Below are 20,364 nucleotides of genomic sequence, written 5' to 3'. Positions count from 1 at the left end.
TGATTGAATGCCGAGGCGAATCGATTAACTTGTAGAACCAGTTCGTTATGAATGAAATTCACGATAACCGATGGGAAACAATTATTGGAAAAGAAATTAAGGAGGTGGAATGGGCTGGCAATCATTCAGTTTGACACGGTTTACTCTCTAAATGAGTAATAAGATCGATTATCTATGGGTTTGTTTGATAAAAATGAGTAAATTGTAATACAAATACAATAATTGAAGGAATCTAATGGAATAATTTATCTAGTTAAAATAAAAATCAAATTAATTTCTAATTGATTTTTGCCTTTCTCGTACAACAAAGTTGTACCGAAAGGCTATCATTTCACTCCGAAAACGAACTTTTTATGGAAGCCACGGAGACCCATAGTGTTATATACCAATCGATTCAGCTGGATGAACTGAGCACATGTCTGTCTGTCCGTGTGTATGTATGTGTGTATGTGTGTGTGTGTATGTGTGTGCACAAAAGCTAAGTAAAACATTAGACAACTTTTCATATAGTAATCCTTAACCGATTTTCTCGCAACAAGTTGCATTCGAAAGGTGGTAAGCCCTTGTAGATCACTATTGAATTCTGTGACGATCGGCCGTTGCGTTTAAAAGTTATTAAGAAAATGGTCCATTGAACCTTCAATTGAACCATATAAGGTTGGTGTCTTGGCTAAATGCGAGAAAGGCAGTATCACTTATCGGTGAATTAAGTTGGGTTTTTACTGTTAACACAACAATCAATTATAATCGGAAAACGTATTAGCTTCAAATGAAGTATCTCAAAACTCTCAAACAACGGCGCTGATTTCCATTGCACTTGTTAATCCCCACGACCGAATTCGAATCATGCAACCCGGTGAAAAATACGTGACTTGTTAATCATTATTGTGGAATCTGGACGGCATGCATGGACCGAACAAAAACGACGGTTCCGAGGAGCGATAAAAATACCCATGAGGATTACGGCCACGGCCAAAGAGCGGAATCCAAACCCAGTACCGACGGCATCGTTGCGTTGGTTGCTTATCGCCAGACATTTGATCTCGTTGTAAATGCTTTGAATCAGTCGCTTGCTGTTGCCGTCGTCGTCGTCGTTGAAGCTTCAACCGTAAGAATGCAACCGATCTGCTCGTGACGGTTTGGTGCAGTAGGAATCCGCAACGAACTTGTTGCTTACTCCTAATCAACGAGGAAGCAAACATGGCATGGCTGGGACACCGCGGGAAGATTCTGCGTCGAATTTCCTTGGCTCTGAATCCGACTCGAAGTAAAGTGCATCCTTACCGTCCTAAGCGACTTGTTTTCCCTTCCCGTCTCGACCATGGTCCCGAGAATGGAACGTGCGTGAGAGAATTAATTAACATATTAGCACGGAAAACACAACACCAAGTCAGCTCAACGCTTCTGATGTTGTCGATAAAAAAAAACGGAGAGGAAGCCGAGAAGACCATCCCTTGCCTTGGTTGGAAGCCGCGTTCACCCGTTATCGAACGGGGGGACCGATGTCAAAACGTCAGAGCAGAGCACTGGTTAGTTATAGTACCCAACCGAAAGAACGTGCAGCCTCAAGTGTGCGCACAATGCGGGACTCTGTTTTCGACCATGTCTCGATTTGCGACGGAGAACATTCCACCCGAGTCAGAACTCCAAAGTATGTGTAATGAACCTTTGCACGCCATCCCGAATGTAGGCTCGGACCGATAGATGTGGCAGATCAGATGAGTTTGCCGGCTTATGAAATTACATTACTAAGGAATCGAAGCGGATCCAGCCCAAGCAGGGGTGCCAGTTGGAATAGAATTTGCATTACTCTTCGTTTCATGAGGGTTTTACATTCAATGGATTTTTTTGTTAAATATCTTGGCCGTGCATATGCACAGCACATGTTTCGAAATGGACAAATTGATATGAAATTTGCGAAAAAGAATCCACGTGTCTTGAAGGGACTCGAACCCTCAACCTCCTACTCTCTAGATAGGCGTGATAACCTCTACACAACAATACCACTTAAAGGTTACGTTTGCGGAAAAGCCATCAAAATCCGAGTACCAACATCCACCGCGGTTAGCTCTTTTTTGCAAGAAAAAATAAAAATTTTAAAATTTTAAAATATAAAACTTTTAAAATTTTAAAATAGGTATAAAAATTTTTAAGTTTCAAAAATTAAAAATTGAAAGAAAATTTGAAAATTTAAAATTTAAAAATTTAAAAATTTAAAAATTTAAAAGTTTTAAAATTTAGAAATTTAAAAATTTAAAAATTTAAAAAATTAACAATTTGAAAATTTAAAATTTAAAAATTTAAAAATTTAAAAATTTAAAAATTTAAAATTTAAAAATTTAAAATTTAAAAATTTAAAATTTAAAAATTTAAAATTTAAAAATTTAAAATTTAAAAATTTAAAAATTTAAAATTTAAAAATTTAAAAATTTAAAATTTAAAATTTAAAATTTAAAATTTAAAATTTAAAATTTAAAAATTTAAAATTTAAAATTTAAAATTTAAAATTTAAAATTTAAAAATTTAAAATTTAAAATTTAAAATTTAAAATTTAAAATTTAAAATTTAAAAATTTAAAATTTAAAATTTAAAATTTAAAAATTTAAAATTTAAAAATTTAAAATTTAAAAATTTAAAATTTAAAATTTAAAAATTTAAAAATTTAAAATTTAAAAATTCAAAATTTAAAAATTTAAAAATTTAAAATTTAAAATTTAAAATTTAAAATTTAAAATTTAAAATTTAAAATTTAAAATTTAAAAATTTAAAATTTAAAATTTAAAATTTAAAATTTAAAAATTTAAAATTTAAAATTTAAAATTTAAAATTTAAAATTTAAAATTCAAAATTTAAAATTTAAAATTTAAAATTTAAAATTTAATAATTTAAAATTAAAAAATTTAAAATTAAAAAATTTAAAATTTTAAATTTAAAATTTAAAATTTAAAATTTAAAATTTAAAATTTAAAATTTAAAATTCAAAATTTAAAATTTAAAATTTAAAAATTTAAAATTTAAAATTTAAAATTTAAAAATTTAACAATTTAAAAATTTAAAAATTTCTAAATTTAAAAATTTAAAAATTTTAAAAATTTAAAGATTTAAAAATTTTAAAGTTTGATAATTTAAATATTTAAAAATTTGAAAATTCAAAAATTTAGGAAATAAAAAAATTAAAAATTTTAATATTTTAAAATTAAAAAATAAAAAAAAAAATATTTAAAAATTCAAAAATTTAAAAATTCAAAAATTTAAAAACCTAAAAATTTAAAAAATTCAAAATTTAAAAATTTAAAAATTTAAAGATTGAAAAATTAAAAAATATAAAAATTTAAGAATTTAGATTTAAAAATTTGAAATTTAAAAATTTAAAAATTTGGAAATTTAAAAATTTAAAAATTTAAAAAATTGACAATTTAAAAATTTAGAGATGTCAAAATTTAAAATTTCAAAATTAAAAATACAAAATTCAAAAATTTTAAATTTGAAAGATTTATAAATTTAAAATTTAAAATTTAAAATTTAAAAATTTAAAAATTTAAAATTTAAAATTTTTAAAATTTAAAAATTTAAAAATTTAAAAATTTAAAAATTTAAAAATTTGGAGATCTAAAAATTTAAAAATTTGAAAATTTGGAAATTTAAAAATTTAAAAAAATTTAAAAAAATTTAATAATTTGAAAAATTTAAAAATTTAGAAATTTGGAAATTTAAAAATTTGAAAATTTGGAAATTTAAAAATTTAAAAATTTAAAAACCTTAAAATTTAAAAATTTAAAAATTTAAAAATTTAAAAATTTAAAAATTTAAAAATTCAAAAAATTCAAAATTCAAAAATTCAAAAATTTTAAAATTCAAAAATTTCAAAATTTAAAAATTTATAAATTCAAAAATTTAAAAATTTAAAAATTTAAAAATTTAAAAATTTAGAAATTCAAAAATTCAAAAATTTCAAAATCAAATTTAAAAATTTAAAAATTAAAAAATTAAAATTTAAAATTTAAAATTTAAAATTTAAAATTTATAAATTTAAAATTTAAAAATTAAAAATTTAAAAATTTAAAATTTAAAAATTGAAAATTTAAAAAAAATTAGAATTTAAAAATTTAAAAATTTAAAAATTTAAAAATTTAGGAATTTAAAAATTTTAAAATTTAAAAATTTTAAAGTTTAAAAATTTAAAAATTTAAAAAATTAAAAATTTTAAAATTTTAAAATTTAAAAACTTAAAAATTTTATAATTTTAAAATTAAAATTTAAAATTTAAAATTTGAAAATTTAAAATTTAAAAATTTATAATTAAAAATTTAAAATTTAAAATTTAAAATTTAAAATTTAATATTTATAAATTTAAAAATTTAAAAATTTAAAAATTTAAAAATTCAAAAATTTAAAAATTTAAAAATTTAAAAATTAAAAAATTTAAAAATTTAAAAAATTTAAAAACTCAAGAAATTTAGAATATTTGAAAATTTAAAAATTTAAAAATTTAAAGATTTAAAAATTTAAAAATTTAAAAATTTTAAAATTCAAAAAATTAAAAACTTAAAAATTTTAAAATTTTAAAATTAAAAATTTAAAAATTTAAAAATTTAGAAATTTAAAAATTTAAAAATTTAAAAATTAAAAAATTTAAAAATTTAAAAATTTAAAAATTTAAAAATTTAAAAATTTATAAATTTAAAAATTTAAAAATTTAAAAATTTAAAAATTTAAAAATTTAAAAATTTAAAAATTTAAAAATTTAAAAATTTAAAAATTTAAAAATTAAAAAATTTAAAAATTTGAAAATTTAGAAATTTAAATATTTAAAAATTTAAAAATTCAAAAATTCAAAAATTTAAAAATTTAAAAATTTAAAAATTTAAAAATTTAAAAATTTAAAAAATTTAAAAATCAAGAAATTTAAAAATTTGAAAATTTAAAAATTTAAAAATTTAAAGATTTAAAAATTTAAAAATTTAAAAATTTTAAAATTCAAAAAATTAAAAACTTAATTTGAAATTTTAAAATTTTAAAATTTAAGAACTTAATTTAAAAATTTAAAAATTTAAAAATTTGAAAATTTAAAAATTTAAAAATTTTAAAATTTTAAAATTTTAAAATTTTAAAATTTTAACGCAGATCTTCGTAATGGCGCGTCGAAATTTACCGTCTCGTGTACGGATTGTTACCACTCGAATGTACTCGTCGTCCCCTCGAAATACCTGCGTCACTCGTCCTAATTTCCACAGGTGCGCGGTGGAAGGTTGTCGTTCTTCAACAGAACCATCGTGCCCACCTTGATATTGTCACGTTGCTGTGTCCACCAGGTTCGGTGTTGCAGTCCGGAAAGATAATCAGACTGTCACTGCTTCCAGAATCGACGGAGGTATTCCTGAGTCTGCTGATACCTATCTAGCCGGTTGATTGGTACTTCAGCCAAGCTTGGCTCCGGCACCGCGATGAGTGAACGATGGACCAGGAAATGCCCCGGAGTGAGCACCTCCAGATCATTGGGGTCTGAAGTCATCTGTGTAAGAGGGCGGGAGTTGAGACAGGCTTCAGCTTGAATGAGCAGGGTTAGAAATTCGTCCTGTGTTAGCACAATGTTGCCCAAAGTACTTCGAAGATGCTTCTTAAGCGACTTAACAGCCGCCTCCCAGAGCTCGCCAAAGTTAGGAGATCTTGGCGGTATGAACTTGAAGGCAATGCCGTCTTCAGCGCAACTACTAATTACGAGATGCTGATGATGTTGGGATCCAAAAAGACGAACAAGTTCATCTAGCTCTCGTTTAGCTCCTCTAAAGTTCAGTGCGTTATCGCACTCGATTAGTTGTGGTTTTCCCCTTCGACCCACGAAACGTCTCAGTGCAGCGATAAATGAACTGGTGGACAAATCTGCAACACATTCGACGTGAACTGCTTTTGTAACCATACAGACAAAGATGGCGACATAACACTTGATTGGTGCTCCTTTCCTAATTGAGCGGCAGTAGAAGGGCCAACAGTAGTCGACACCAGAACGGAAGAAGGGCAGCGTTGGGGTGACACGTTCTGACGGCAATTCTCCCATCAGCTGTTCCATAACTTCGGGTTTGCAGCGGAAACATCTTATACACGAGTGCACCACTTGTCGTGCTAGGTCACGGAGACGAAGCGGCCAGAATCGTTCCCGCACAGCTGCAGTAATCAGTTGAGGTCCAGCGTGAAGGTTGTTGAGATGATAGAAGTTCAGAATTCGCTCAGTTAGCGGATGTTTGTCCGGTAGTATCATGGGATGTCGTTGATTGAACGGGACCGTTGCATTCTTCAGCCGGCCACCAACACGCAATATCCCATTAGCGAACCGTGGAGCAAGCGTTTTCAATCTTGAATTCTTTTTTACCTGTCCATCGCGAATTACATCGGCGATATCTTGAGAAAATCGCTCTTCCTGAGCGATCTTAACTAGTTGTTCCGTACTTCCAGCTAGTTCTTCTGTTGTTAAGAATCCCGTGCGTCGCTCAGTACGGTTCACCGGGTTAGAGTTAAACCGAAATCTAAGGATTAAAGCTACGATCCTTGTTAATTTAGTGAACGACGAATAAAGCGAGAACAATTCGTTCGTTTGCCGCACTAGAGCTGGTAGTACAACGCTACGTTCTTCTAGTTGATCCGATGGAAAGTTTTCATCCATTCGACAAGTAAGCGATGGCCAAAACCGAGATGGTTGGCGAAGCCAATCTGGACCATTCCACCATGGAGCGAAATCCTTCAAATCATTCGGAGGCATTCCGCGAGAGATTACATCCGCTGGGTTCTCTAACCCGGGTACGTGCGCCCATATTCCGTTTGCAGTGATTTGTTGGATCTCTGACACCCGATTAGTAACGAAAGTTTTCCACCGGGACGGGCTTGAAGAAAGCCAGTGGTAGACTATAGTCGAATCAGTCCAAAAGAAATGTTTAGCGTGCAGATCTACGCTGGATTCAACCTTTTCGATCCGATGGCTAAGAAATAACGCGGTAGAAAGCTCGAGACGTGGCAAGCTAATAGATGGATTTCTTTTCAAGTTCCCAAGTGGCGCAAGCTTGGATTTTGCGGGTAGAAGGTTCACGAAAATATCTCCGTATGCACGAATGGGCGCATCACAAAATCCATGCAATCACACAGAGATTGCTGTTGGAGTAGCGAGGACCCAACGGGGAATACTTATTGTTGCAATGTCCTGAAGATTGTCACGAAATTCCGCCAAGCGACGTTGAGCGCACTCACCCAGTTCATCGTCTCATGTTCTACCTTCTCCCCACAACTCTTGCATGAACAGTTTTTCTTGCACTACAATTGGACCAACAAGTCCCAGAGGGTCAAAAAGCCGTGCGATATCCGAAAGTACGATGCGTTTCGTGATTGGGAAGGAGTTACTGTGCTTTGGTACTTCGAAACAGAATTCATCAGTGCTAGTATTCCAGTGTAGACCCAGTGTCTTTACTGGAGAGGCGGGCTCGAGTTCGAAAAGAGTACGTTCATCCTTCATACGATCAGGAACGACTTGAAGGATCTGAGGATTGTTAGACGCCCACTTCCGAAGTTGTAGTCCAGCAGAATTTGTCAGCTGATTTAATTGTTGGAGTCATATTCCAATTACCGCCTCGCCAACTCGATGTTGTCAGAAACGTCTCGCATGCACGATATGCATGGTGTCGGTCCATTTGGCCGAATAGTTGAAAATAAATATTGTGTAAAGTGAAAAGTGAGTAATGGGAAGTGAGAGGTTGGAGTGAGAAATTCAAATTGAAAAGTGCCAAGTGAGAAGCGGCGAGTGAGTTATGAAAGGTGAAAAGTGAGAAGTAAGAAATGGAAAGTGCTAAGTAAGAAGTAAAAATTTTGACGTGAAAAGTAGAAAGTGAGAAGTGGGAATTGAGAAGTGAGAAGTGCTGTATGAAAAATGAGTTATGAGCAGTGAGAAGTGAAATTTAGAAATGTTATGAATGAGAAATAAGAAATTCAAAGCGAGAAAGAAAAAGTGAGAAGAAAAAATTAGAAGTGAGAAGTAAGTAATAAGAAGTGACAAATGAAATGTGAGAAAAAAGAAGTGCTAAGTGAGCGTTTTTCTTCTTTATTTTCTCTTCCTTCTACTTTCTTTCTTTTCCTTTTCCTTATTTCTTCTTATTTCTACTCTCTTCCGCTTTCTTCATTCTTCTCCTTGTTTCTTCCTTAGGAAGAAGTGAGAAGTAAAAAGTAAAGAAGAAAAAGTAAAGAGAGAAATAGGAATTGAGAATTGAGTAGTGAGGAGTGAGAAGAGAGAAATAAAAAATGAAAAGTGAGAAGTGAAATCTGAGAAATGATAAATGGCAAGTGAAAGTGAGAAGGGAAAAGAAAGTGAGAAGTGAGAAGTGATAAATGAGGAGTGAGAACTTGCCGAATAGATGAAAATAAAGATTGTGAGTAGTGAAAAGTGAGTAATGGGAAGTGAGAAGTTGGAGTGAGAAATTCAAAGTAAAAAGTTCGAAGTGAGGGGCGGAGAGTGAACTATGAAATGTGGAAAGTGAGAAGTAAAAAATGGAAAGTGCTAAGTAAGAAGTAAAAATTGAGAAGTGAAAAGTAAAAAGTGAGAAGTGGAAAGTGTGAAAATTGAGTAGTGAGCAGTGAGAAATGTTATTTAGAAATATCATAAATGAGAAATGAGAAATTCAAAGCGAGAAGGAAAAAGTGAGAAGAAAAAAATAGAAGTGAGAAGTAAGCAATAAGAAGCGACAAATGAAATGCGAGAAGTGCTAAGTGACCGTTTTTCTTACATACAGTCCAACCTTCATAAGTCGATATTGAAGGGACCATCGACTCATGGAAATATCGACAGGGACCATCACAGTAACCCAGAAAATATTTTTTAATATGCCATAAATTGGCTTCCATCAGTCGATATCGAGTCATAGAACATCGACTCATAGAGGTTTGACTGTATTCCCTTTTCTATCTTCTTTCCTTCTTTTTCCTTTTCCTTTCCCTTATTTTTTCTTATTTCTACTCTCTTCTGCTTTGTTAATTCTTCTTCTTATTTCTGCCGTAGGAAGAAGCGAGAAGTAAAAAGTAAAAAGTGAGAAATGGGAATTGAGAATTGAGTAGTGAGGAGTGAGAAGAGAGAAATGAAAAATAAAAAGTTAGAAGTGAAACCTGACAAATGAGAAATGAGAAATTCAAAGCGAGGAGTGAAAAATTACAAGTGAAAGTGAGAAGAAAGCGAGAAGAAAGTGAGAAGTGCAAAGAAAGTGAGAAGTGAGAAGAAAATGAGAAGTGAGAAAAGAAAAGTGAGAACTGAGAATCGTGGAGTGAGAAGTGAGAAGTTGAATGTTACTGGTAAGAAGTGAGATGTGAGAATTGAAAATTAAAAATTAATCCTCATTCTTCCAATTTCTTTCATTCCTTTTTGTTCGCTCCCTTTTTCCTTATTCTAACTTGACCTTTTTTCTTCTTTCTTCTCATTTACTCTCTTTCTTCTTCTTCCTTTTTCTCTACTCTTTTTCTAATTTCTTTTTTTTGCTTCACCTTTCCTTCTACTTTCTTCCGTTTTCATCCTTCTTTCTCTTTCTTTCTTCCTTATTCCTTCGTCTCTTTTCTTTGTTCCTCCTTCTATCGTCCTTCTTCCTTATTTCTCTCTTCTTTCTACTTTTTTCTTATTTTTTCCTTTATCTTCCTTTCTCTTCTTCCTTCTTACTTCTTCCTCTTCTACCTTTGTGTATTATATCTCACCATTCACTTCTCACTTCTCAATATCTTGCTTCTTACATCTTGATGATCATTACTCACTTCTCACCTCTTAGAATTTTGAAAATTTGACACTTTAAAATTTAAAGGTTTTGGTCTTTTGAAATTTAAGAACTTTACAGTTTTGCATTTTTCATATTTTCAAATTCTAGAATAAGAATTCAAGAGTATAGAAATTTTATAATCCTAGAATTTCTAAATATTGGGATATTATAGTTTTTCAGATTTGGAATTTTAGATCCTATTCGAGAATGTTATGAATATAGATATTCTGAAATCTTGGAGTTTAGGGGTTGTGAAGTTTGAGGATTTGAATTGACAATTGAATTGACAATTAATATTCAACTTTGTTGTTCACATAATGTCACTCGAACATTTGGTCCTGAATTTTGTGACCAAGTAATCTTTAATCAACAAATGTCAATCATCAATCGTTTTTATTAATCGAGGTCTGGACCAATGACATCCTTATTTACTTTACTTACCAATGACATCCGGGAAAATAATACATAGTTTTTTTTTTTATTTTGTTGAACTGAAATCACATAACTCTTGTGGCTGGTTCAGCAGTTTTCATTGTTGGAATGTTGGATCTTAGTTCCTGAAAACTTTATTTGGTCTGGGGTTCAGATTTTCATTGAAACCTGGTATAAGGTATGAGAAAACTGATATAAGGTTCGAAAAAAAGGCACGTCTACATTTTTTTAGAAATGCCAACGGCGTCGATTTAGATTGAAACTAAAATCAAATCAATAAGAACATCAGCCAATAAAAAAATACGATGGGACTCTAAGAAAGTTTTCCACAACATGCCTAATGTATTCTAAAAATTAATTTTTGGCATTTTACCTCTTATGCAAGGCTAGTTCATAACAGAGTATGGTATTGAGGTAGTCGCTCCTGCTCGGGTTTGGTCAAAAACATTTTCTCTGTACTCTGCATCGCGCTTTCATCCATGTTTTATAGTTGGCATCACTGAAGCCAAGGTTCAACCGTCTTGGTCCTCGTCCCAAAGAACCCACCAAGCATCAAACGATGTTGCTGCCAAGATGGAGCTGCTGATATCGAGATGATTTTTGTTTATTCTTCACTCGATGAATCGCTTGCTTTTGGTGCCGCTCCGGTATATTAACTCAGCACATGTCGAAACCAGCCAACGACGAGTATCATACGCCTCAATCGGCGAACCAAAAAATGCAGAACCCAATCAACCTTACTCCGTTCCGTTCCGAATGGGGCCCTAGTCCTATCCTTTTTGTTCGAGATGACTGACTGAGTGACTGCCTGGGTGAGTAGTGGATGGATCAATGAGATTAAATCTGTTTCGATTTTTCGATTCACAGTTGGAATCCGCCCGGCGCATGGTACCGAATCAAAAAGATCCAATTTGAAGTGCTTTCCGGGGTTATCTTGTCATCGCCGTTGTGCTGAATCGTCGCTGTCGTGAATTCCAAGTTGATTGCGCCCTCCGAGCGCTGATCCGTTGAAAACGGAAAGTCATGACGTGTCTATCGTGCCGATTTCGAATCGATACTCCCCTGCCACGCTGAATTGCGCTTCATGATTTAGCCAATAAACCCACGGTTCGTAGAATCCAATTCTAGGCCCAAATAGACACATATCACATCCCTTAGATACTGGCACGGAAAACAACAACCCAATTACTGGCTTGTAGTACGCGTTGCTGCTGTCTGACAATTACACTAAAACCTGTGTAACGGTGCGGATTAGACTGGCCCAGGAAACAAAAAGTTGTCTAATTCCACGGGGCACCCCCCAGGATTGTGTCTTTGGGTGAGAAAATCAATCTCTGAAAAATTCAGATCAATCGCTTGTTGCATAAGCTGGCGCATTTGATTTGAAGTTTGTATGGGGATTTCAGCCAAAATGTATAGAAAAATACACCTCCGTCACTCATTCGATCTGGAAATTGGTTCTGATTGCTCGATTGACCTCAGAATTGCATAAACGGCAGTTGGTATGCTACAGAACAATTTCACAGAACATTGTATGATGATTAAATGAACTTTTCTATGGGTTTCGGCTGATGCGATTCGATAAAAAAACCCAAAAATACACAAATCAGCTCCTAATAATTCAGCCGAAAATTGTATAAAAGTTCATTTAATCATCATGCAATGTTCTGTGAAATTGTTCTGTAACATACCAACTGCCGTTTTTGCAATTCTGAGATCAATCGAGCAATCAGAACCAATTTCCAGATCGAATGAGTGACGGAGGTGTATTTTTCTATACATTTTGGCTGAAATCTCCATACAAACTTCAAATCAAATGCGCCAGCTTATGCAACAAGCGATTGAGCTGAAATTTTCAGAGATTGATTTTCTCACCCAAAGACACAATCCTGGGAGGCGCCCCGTGGAATTCGACATCATTTTTTTCTCCCCATAGTAATCTGGGCCAGTCTAGTGCGGATGCTCCCGCGTCCGCCCGCTCCGAACCGATATCAATTATGCAGCAAACCGATCATCAGTGTGCCAACCGGACTCCGGATTCTCATTTGCTTACAACCCTCGGAAGACTGACCACACCGACGCCGACGATGGTCGCTTGTTGCTTGACGGTTGGCCCCATCATTTATTAATCCGCTCACTACACCGTGTAACCCCGGTCCGAAACCTTTATGCATTGCATATGAACTCGTTTCAGTCACCTCTTGACGACGACGGACGCGGTGGACAATCGGAAGAGTAGTGGTCGTCGTCGTCGGCCGTGTGGCATTCGTTTGCCGGTGCTCCGCTTCTTATTAATTTATTCAAACGACTGTCCCGCTCGCGCGTTGGGTTTGACCTTTTTCGGCCTTCCGCAGGGCGACGCGGGGTCTTCACATCTGCCACGTTCTCGCATGTTGGCATGGACAGAAACACTTGAAAACGAAATCAGCAGCGATGACGAGGAGAATATCGACGACGGACGACGAGGACGCTGATGTGATAATGTTTTATTAATAACAGCTTAATGCTGCGGTCGATTGATTTGAGAAGTGCTTCAGATTGCGTTCTGACGGCTGTGTCGAATCGCTGGGATGGGACTTCATTATGTAGTTGTTGGAATTCATAATTTCGTTTGTGCTGCAGTCCTTTATGTGTCGGCCGAGGATTGCCTTCTCTCGATAATGCAGACTCAGAGTTTTGTCCTTCTGATAAGATTATTTGTTTAATAGTCAAGCGATCTTTTACTTTGTCTTTGTGGCAGTTGATGAAATATAATTATTTTGTCATTTTGTCAAATGCCACCATATACTAGTTTTTAGTAAATATTCTCCTACTTAAAACAGCAACTTTCTGTAATATAATCTATGACGGTATTAAACTAAATTATGTTGAAAATTTACTTTGCTTTGCATTTATTTATTTTTTCATACTTTAGACGTACAAGGTTTGATGTACGTTGGATGTTCCTTCCATATTGTCAACCAACAATTTAGGATTGCATGTCAATAGCTAGGAAATTATTCCCAAATTGATATTCTCCATCATTCTCCTCATTCAAGCAGACCTCGACCTCAAACAGACTGAAAAGAATATGTTTACGATGGTTGTTCAGGCCACAGCTTCTACATTCATAAAGGTAAAACTCTTCAATATATTTCCATCCAATCGAGAATTGATTGGAATCCCAAATGCTTGCTCCGATGGCTTGCCCTTGGTAACGGACAGCGCACATTCTCAAGAGCTTCCACTCGAGCTCGATCCGAAAACCGACGGGCGCAGTGAGCATCCATCGTCTTTTCAGCTGCAGGCCAATCCCCCGATCCCACCGCGCCGTCGGTTCTAAGGTGCGGTGCAAAGCCAGTCACTAGAGCCCCCACTCGAGATGATCGAGAACGAGCGGCACTAAAACGCTGAAAATCACCATCAACAGCAACATCATCATCATCATCATCATTATTGCCGACCAATTGATTGCTTATTGCGGTTTTTGCGTGCCGGTTCCTCCACCTTAACAGACATCGACTCTGCAACCTACCACCTAATCACGTCGTTCAGCGAGCGAGAGTGGCAAGTTGATGCTTAGCTAGAAAAGGTGATTTCATGCTTCCTTTCAGGCGTCGGCCCAGAAGCCCTCTTCGTAACGCCAAAACACTCCAAGATGCTGCGGTTTAGGTGCTCCAGAATGGCTCAAGCTGGGCTGATATTTTTACATCTTTCGTGCACCAGAAGTAGGTCATCATCCATCATCGATGAATAGCAGCAGTTGATGGTAATAAAATGTAGTCAAATCACCAACAATCCGTTTCAAAATTAGCGTGAAATGTTTAACGACACGCCGCCGCCGCCCGCTTCATGACGCTCAGCCGATAGAATTGAATCGTTTGAATCAAATCCATCGATTCGTTCTCTCGACTTGACTTCGGTGGAAGTCTGACAAACCGGGAAGATGAAGTTAGCCCCGCCGACGTGGGTCGAATTTTACAACATGCCATAAAAAATGTCAATAAACAACGGTGGAGAAGAAGCGTGTTCTACCAAACGAGCGATGACAATCGATTCCGAAGCTCAATCAATCGACTAGATTTACGCACTCAGGTTCGACGGTTGCGTTGTTGGGGCAGCACATGCGAGGGAAGGCTTAACTTACAAAGTGGTTACAAATTTGAAAAGTCGGTGGAGCAGGAAGATTAATCAAACATGAATGGCTAATGGTGGAGTCTTTGGGAACAAATATACAACTACATACTTAATATGAGAAGATAAGAAATGACGGCATTGCTCTATATTGGTGTGGTTCAAAGCTTTTGTGCTCGATCTAAGAAACATCCAAAAAACTAGTCCTCGCTATCGTTTCCCTTATAAATGCATTAACTTTTGAAATACTGTCTTTCAAACTTAATTCGGTCATTTGAAAGCAACAGTTTGGCATTGAAAAAGTATGGTTTTGTTGGTTACCAAATGTTCATATTGATTGGAGTTTTGTTAGAAAAAGATTATAGTATTCGCACACGTAATATTGACATACCCAAAATATTGAAAACTGGGGTTAAACCTTGAACGATATCTATTCAACGTGCACTTGATAGCTGTTATGGCAAAAGCGAAATTCAAACAGGAAATTTTGAAAAATTTCCATTTCAAATTTTTAAATCATCATATCTTACTACTTCAATGTTTGTCTGCGATTAGCGGAACAGAAGATCAGAAGCATCAATCTAACCTTTCAATTTTTCAGCAATAAGTGAAGCTTGCTGAATCTTTTGGCGTCACGACAACTTGTCGATTCTTTGGAACCGACCAAATCTCCACGTACGGAGTAAGATTTAGTAAATCTCTCCATGGTACCTAGATCATTTAGCTCAATACTAAATCTTTCTTTACACATTTAATCTAGGAAATCTACGATAGATGGTAAGGTAAGAAGTCCACATAGCAGCCGCGATTTTTTCATATTGGTCATACCAATGCACAATAAAGTGCTTTGAGGCAATGAGGGTCGGTGAAATCGGAATTAAATCGGGAAAGTCTTCGTAATTTCATAAATAAATTTCTCGGAAAATACTTCGAGAATTCTTCGGATTTTCCTCGAAAAACTCTTCGGAGTTTTCTCGAGAAAATCTCCATATTTTTTTAGGAAACTATTCTAGATTTTTTGAGAAAATCTTTAGGTACGTCTTCGAAATGTCTCTGGAAAACTCTCCGGATTTTTCTTGGGAAACGCTTCCAAATTTCCTCGGTAGAATCTCAAGAACTTCTTTGGGAAAATCTTTGAAATTTCCTCAGGAAACTTATCGGATTTGACCTAGAAAATCTTTGGAATTTCTTTGATAAATAATTCGGAATTTCTTTGAAAAAGCATTCGGAATTTCTTTGGGAAAATCTTTGAAGGTTCTTCGAAAAATTCCTCAGAACTCATTTGATAAAATCTTCGGAGAACCATTATGGATTACTTTGAAAAACTCTTCGGAAATTTCTCGATAAAGTTTGGGGAATATCTTCGGAAAATTTCATTCCAAATTCCCTCTTGGAAATTCTCGAAATTTCGTCGGAGAAATCTTCAAAATTTATTTTGAAAGCTCTTTAGAATTATTTTGGGAAAATCTTTGGGACTATTCTAAATGTCGTTGGAAAACTCTTCTAAATTTAGTCAGGAAAATTCTAAACATATCTTTGGAAATTTTATAAAAATTCACAAGGAAACTCTGGAATTTCATCAGGAAATTATTCGAAATTTCCTCGGAAAGCTCTTTAAGATGTTTAAAAAAACTATTCGGAATTTTATAGGGAACCGCCTAAAAATTCCTTGGAGAAATTTTTCGAATTTTTATTGGAAAATCTTCGAGAAACTCTTCTATTTTTTCCTTGTTTACGTGATTTTCTTTATAATCAATTTTCATGGATTTGCTTAAAAAGTTTATCATGGATTTGCTTAAAAAGGGCTCTTCGAAATGACATCGGAAAACTTTTCGGAATTTCCTCGTTTCCAAATTTCCTTAGGAAAGTGTTCGAAAAAAAAAACCCAACAAACCGAGCAAGCCTGGACTTGCTTGAAACGCCTCTTCATTTTTTCTATGGATTATCTATAGATTATGTCCGACCAGCTGACAGCTCTTTTGTCGGTTTTGATTCAATTTCGTGAGTTCCGAGTTGCAGTGAGATATATTGTCAAGCCCTTATGACACTGCCAACGTTTTCTGTGGAAGGAAGGATACGGGAAGTGGGAAGCATCAATGGGAAGCAGTTTGAGCCCGAAAATCCACATTCCTGCAATCGTTCATCAGCATTAAGTTGAGGAGGTATCTGATCTACTGATAAGGTGTGAAATGAAGACAAAGACAATACAATTGACGGTTGACGTGAAGAACATTTCTCGATTTGGAAGTTTGTTGTATGATGTGAATGTGGACCTCCAAGGAGATGTCCCTCAACCCGGAATCCGGAGTTAAAGAAATGAACATCAACATTGAAAAAAAAAACCATGGTGGGACACTCACGAACTGCCTCTCGTGTAAGTTGTCAGCCCGCAATGACAATAATTTCTTACTTGGGAACGTGCAGTCCTGCGGACAAGACACTTCGAAAAATGGCTAATCTGGCTGCGGGCTCCAACAAGAATGTCCAATATATCGACACGATGTTACCGAACCGTTAGATCCACGGCTGAAAGTAATATTCAAATGCACAATTTCGTATACGCTAGCAAGAATGGGTTCACGGCTTACGATTTCGGGAGGGGAATACACATCAGCTGACAAGGGAACAAATAGTGATTTTTAAAAACTCCGGCCGGTAGTATCGTGGACACGATCTCTGTTTGAAGTAACAAGACTGGCCAGCTGCAGCGCAGTTCGTTAAAGTAACCAACACAAAGCTTCACTTACACCTTCATTTCAAGGTCTTCAATCCATTCATCGACGCAAGCCATTTCAGCTAATGTTCCTCCCTTATGAAGACTACAACCTAGTCTACACATACACAGCTAGTTAGTGACAATATTTATGTTTGTAGCACATTATAAACTACTTAGAGGCCTTGATAAAAGAAAAGCGGATAGAAAATGTAACTCTTCCAACACTGCAGCCAATCTTCTTCATTAAAAAACAACACATGAAAAGGAAGAAATGGTTTATCCAGGTGCACTTTCGCATACCGCTATTTAAAGTGGTCACGTCACATGGCAATAGAATTCAATAATGTCACTAAGTCCGGTGGCTTCTCGTTAAGAAAGTACCACATCAACACTTCCTTCTTCTCCCAAGTTACGATGAAGATGGGCATGGCAAGGAGTAGTAATTCTCATGCTTTTGTTATTTTTGTTCAAGGACCCCTCCGCTTCTTGATATGTGATAACACTCTAGATAGTAACAATGCCAATGCTTTTGGAAGTATTGAACTCCTGATGAATTTTTAGTTGAAACTTCCTGAAGTCTCCTATGATGGACTATTGAAGGATTAGGAAGTCCAGAAGAAACTCCTAGAGAATTTCAGGAGGACTTTCTTGAATAAATTTAGGGGCGTTCTTCAGAAGAAACTGCTTTTGGAGTATTATCAGAAGGGGTTGCAAGGATTTCCCGTAAAAAAAACTTTCAGCAAATTCTGGAAGATTTTTGTTACAAGCTTCTGAGTAAATTTCAGATAAAAAAAACTGTTGCAGGAATAATATAGTTTCAATAATGGACGCAGTACTTCTAATTCCCCAACAAAAAAAAAGCCATGTGATGACTGCCTAAGTGCCTACTCCATAATCCAGAACATTCATCTTCGTATCGAGTAATAAGGATGATGACACGAGCAGCAGATCAATAGCTGAGGGGGTTTTATTAGCTTTAACTGGCAAAAGGTAGGTGGGCCGATAATCATTCTAATAAAGTTTCCATCATTTACTACATCGAATAATATCGCACCTTTCCCGTCGTGATGCAATGGATCCCACGAATAGTATTGTTCATTAATGCCACCACCTATTACCACTATCTTGTACCCAATAGTTTTTTGCAGAATCTCTTTCATCTCACACTCAAAATCGGAAACGGATATGTTCGGCGCTATATACATCGAAACGACCAAAATATCTTCTGCAATAATATGAATTTTCGGAAATACGGATAACTCAACGTTTCTGGACTTTATTCTCCTTTTCATCACTACTCCTGCACATCCATATCCATCACTACTGGATTTCAAGAAAGTGAATGTATTAAGTTTCGTCTACTCTGCTCCAGCACTGCGATATAAGCGCTACATCATAATCATCCTAACTAACACTCGTGTAAGTGTAAATTTAATATTCTGATTGATGTATGTGACATTGACTTACGTTTTACATGGTTCCTTTTTCTTATCCGTGCGTTTGCTTATGCTCTGTGATCTTTCTTTGCGCTTCTTCTCGTCGTTACTGGTTTGATGAGTGGCTCCCAATGCCTTGGACGCGCGATCCATTGCACTGCCGCTCGTACTTGCTTCTGAACCAAGCTCATCAACAGTGCTATTCAATGAGCATCTCGAAGTAGCTCGAAGTTGTTCCCGTCCTGCTCGTTCTTTTTGTGAACAAATGGATTCGCGAAGTCGAAGCAAATTCTGCTCTTTCCTCCTATGGGAAATCCCATTGCTATCTGTCAGAGTTTGAGTGAAATATGGCCGCCATCTCCTCCTCTCTGTTGCTCTACTGTAAAAACCCATAAAGAACTGTCATTGTTTGTGTGAAGAATTTTGCTTCGACTTCGCGAATATGAGTGGGATGGGAGTAACTTCGAGCTACTTCGAACTGCTCATTGGACAACAATATTATAATAATTATTGTTGTTCTGTCATTTTTTGAGCCCATCGTTCATAATAGTGCTGTCCAATGAGCAGCTCGAAGTAGCTCGAAGTTGTTCCCGTCCTGCTCGTTCTTTTTTGACAACAAATGGGCATGAGCAGGACAGGGAGAAACTTCGAGCTACTTCAAGCTCTCATTGGACAGCACTAATCTGTGACACGGAATTTGTTGAAAAGTGCGATTCCAATGTTCGTTGGTTCACACATGTTTAAGCAACAATTTGCTTTTTTTCGACGCGTATTTCACCAGTAAAAAAGAAATTATTTTCGCACTACGAGAAACAGCGAATGAGTCGGGGTCCACAAGGCACTGCCAGTGCACTGGTGTCCGGCATGGTGATCATGTTCGAATCAAAACAAACACGACGCTACTCACAGAAAAATATACATTAATTAATGACAGGCGGAACTGACAATTCTCGCTTAACTTTTCAAAAGGTCCTAAGTAACATTTTTTTCATAAATTAATTTGAATAGCGCAATCAATTGAACAACATGAAAGCTTTTGATTGTCGTACTCAAATTAATTCATGAAAAAAATGTTACTTAGGTCCTTTTGAAAAGTTAAGCGAGATTTTTTTTTCTGTATCCAGGGCTGGCACTTAACCAGGGGTGGCATTGCGCACCTCGACTCGGAACGAGCAAACTATGCAAACTGTCATTCGAAAGAGCTGTCGAAAGGAGATGCGCAATGAGGCCCCAGGTTTAAAAATGAATTCGACTTAGTCACCTGCTTGATTACGCGCGCCATCTATTTAGAAGTCTCTCACCCGCTCTTGGCTGACTCCTGTATCATGGCTCTACCCAACGTAATCGCTTGGAAACTAGTTCCAGTTCCAATATACGGCAACAGAGGAAAACAATTCGTGGCAGCCAGTAAAGATCGCATTCGCAGAATTCAGGCCTGGTAGCGGGTCACTTTTTAGTAACTTAGTCTTTTTTTTTCGGGCAAATGACTAAAAAATCTCTTTTATCGACCTCAAGTCACTATTTTCAAACTTTTGACTAGGATTTTTGAATGAAGCTTTATGTATCCGTCGGATGATGCTTTATTCATGGCGGAAATGAAATAATGGATCATGAAAAAATGATCACTCTGAATTTCGTCAGCTGCTTTTATTGGAATCTCACCAGCAGCTAATTGCAGGTGTTTTACTCCACAATTTATAAATTGGTATTTAGTCATGCAAGCAGGAAACCTGCGATTTTGATATTTTTTAAACTATCAGACCTTCTACATTAGGGAAAGGTGGGATACTTGTTTTCTTGGGAGATTTTACCCCTTGGGAGACTTCATCCTCCCCTGTTTTAGCGTTTGTAGTTTTGTTATAGGTTATTTTTATCATACAAACCAAAATTTTTTCAA

General features: G+C 35.2%; 1 protein-coding gene across 1 annotated transcript; it reads right to left on the bottom strand.

Moving 5' to 3' along the window:
• Positions 1 to 5,347: 5,347 nt before the first annotated feature.
• On the bottom strand, positions 5,348 to 18,620 carry LOC134222683 (uncharacterized). The gene is made up of 2 exons (XM_062701840.1): positions 18,499 to 18,620; positions 5,348 to 6,971 (listed from the first exon to the last, which is right to left on the bottom strand). The coding sequence occupies exons 1-2, from the start codon at positions 18,618 to 18,620 to the stop codon at positions 5,348 to 5,350; spliced, it is 1,746 nt and encodes a 581-aa protein (XP_062557824.1).
• Positions 18,621 to 20,364: the final 1,744 nt, after the last annotated feature.

This window comes from Armigeres subalbatus, chromosome 3 (genome assembly GCF_024139115.2).
Source record: "Armigeres subalbatus isolate Guangzhou_Male chromosome 3, GZ_Asu_2, whole genome shotgun sequence".
NCBI lineage: Eukaryota > Metazoa > Arthropoda > Insecta > Diptera > Culicidae > Armigeres > Armigeres subalbatus.
The sequence above is the reverse complement of the archived record's forward strand: the minus strand, read 5'-3'. Positions and strand labels throughout refer to the sequence as shown.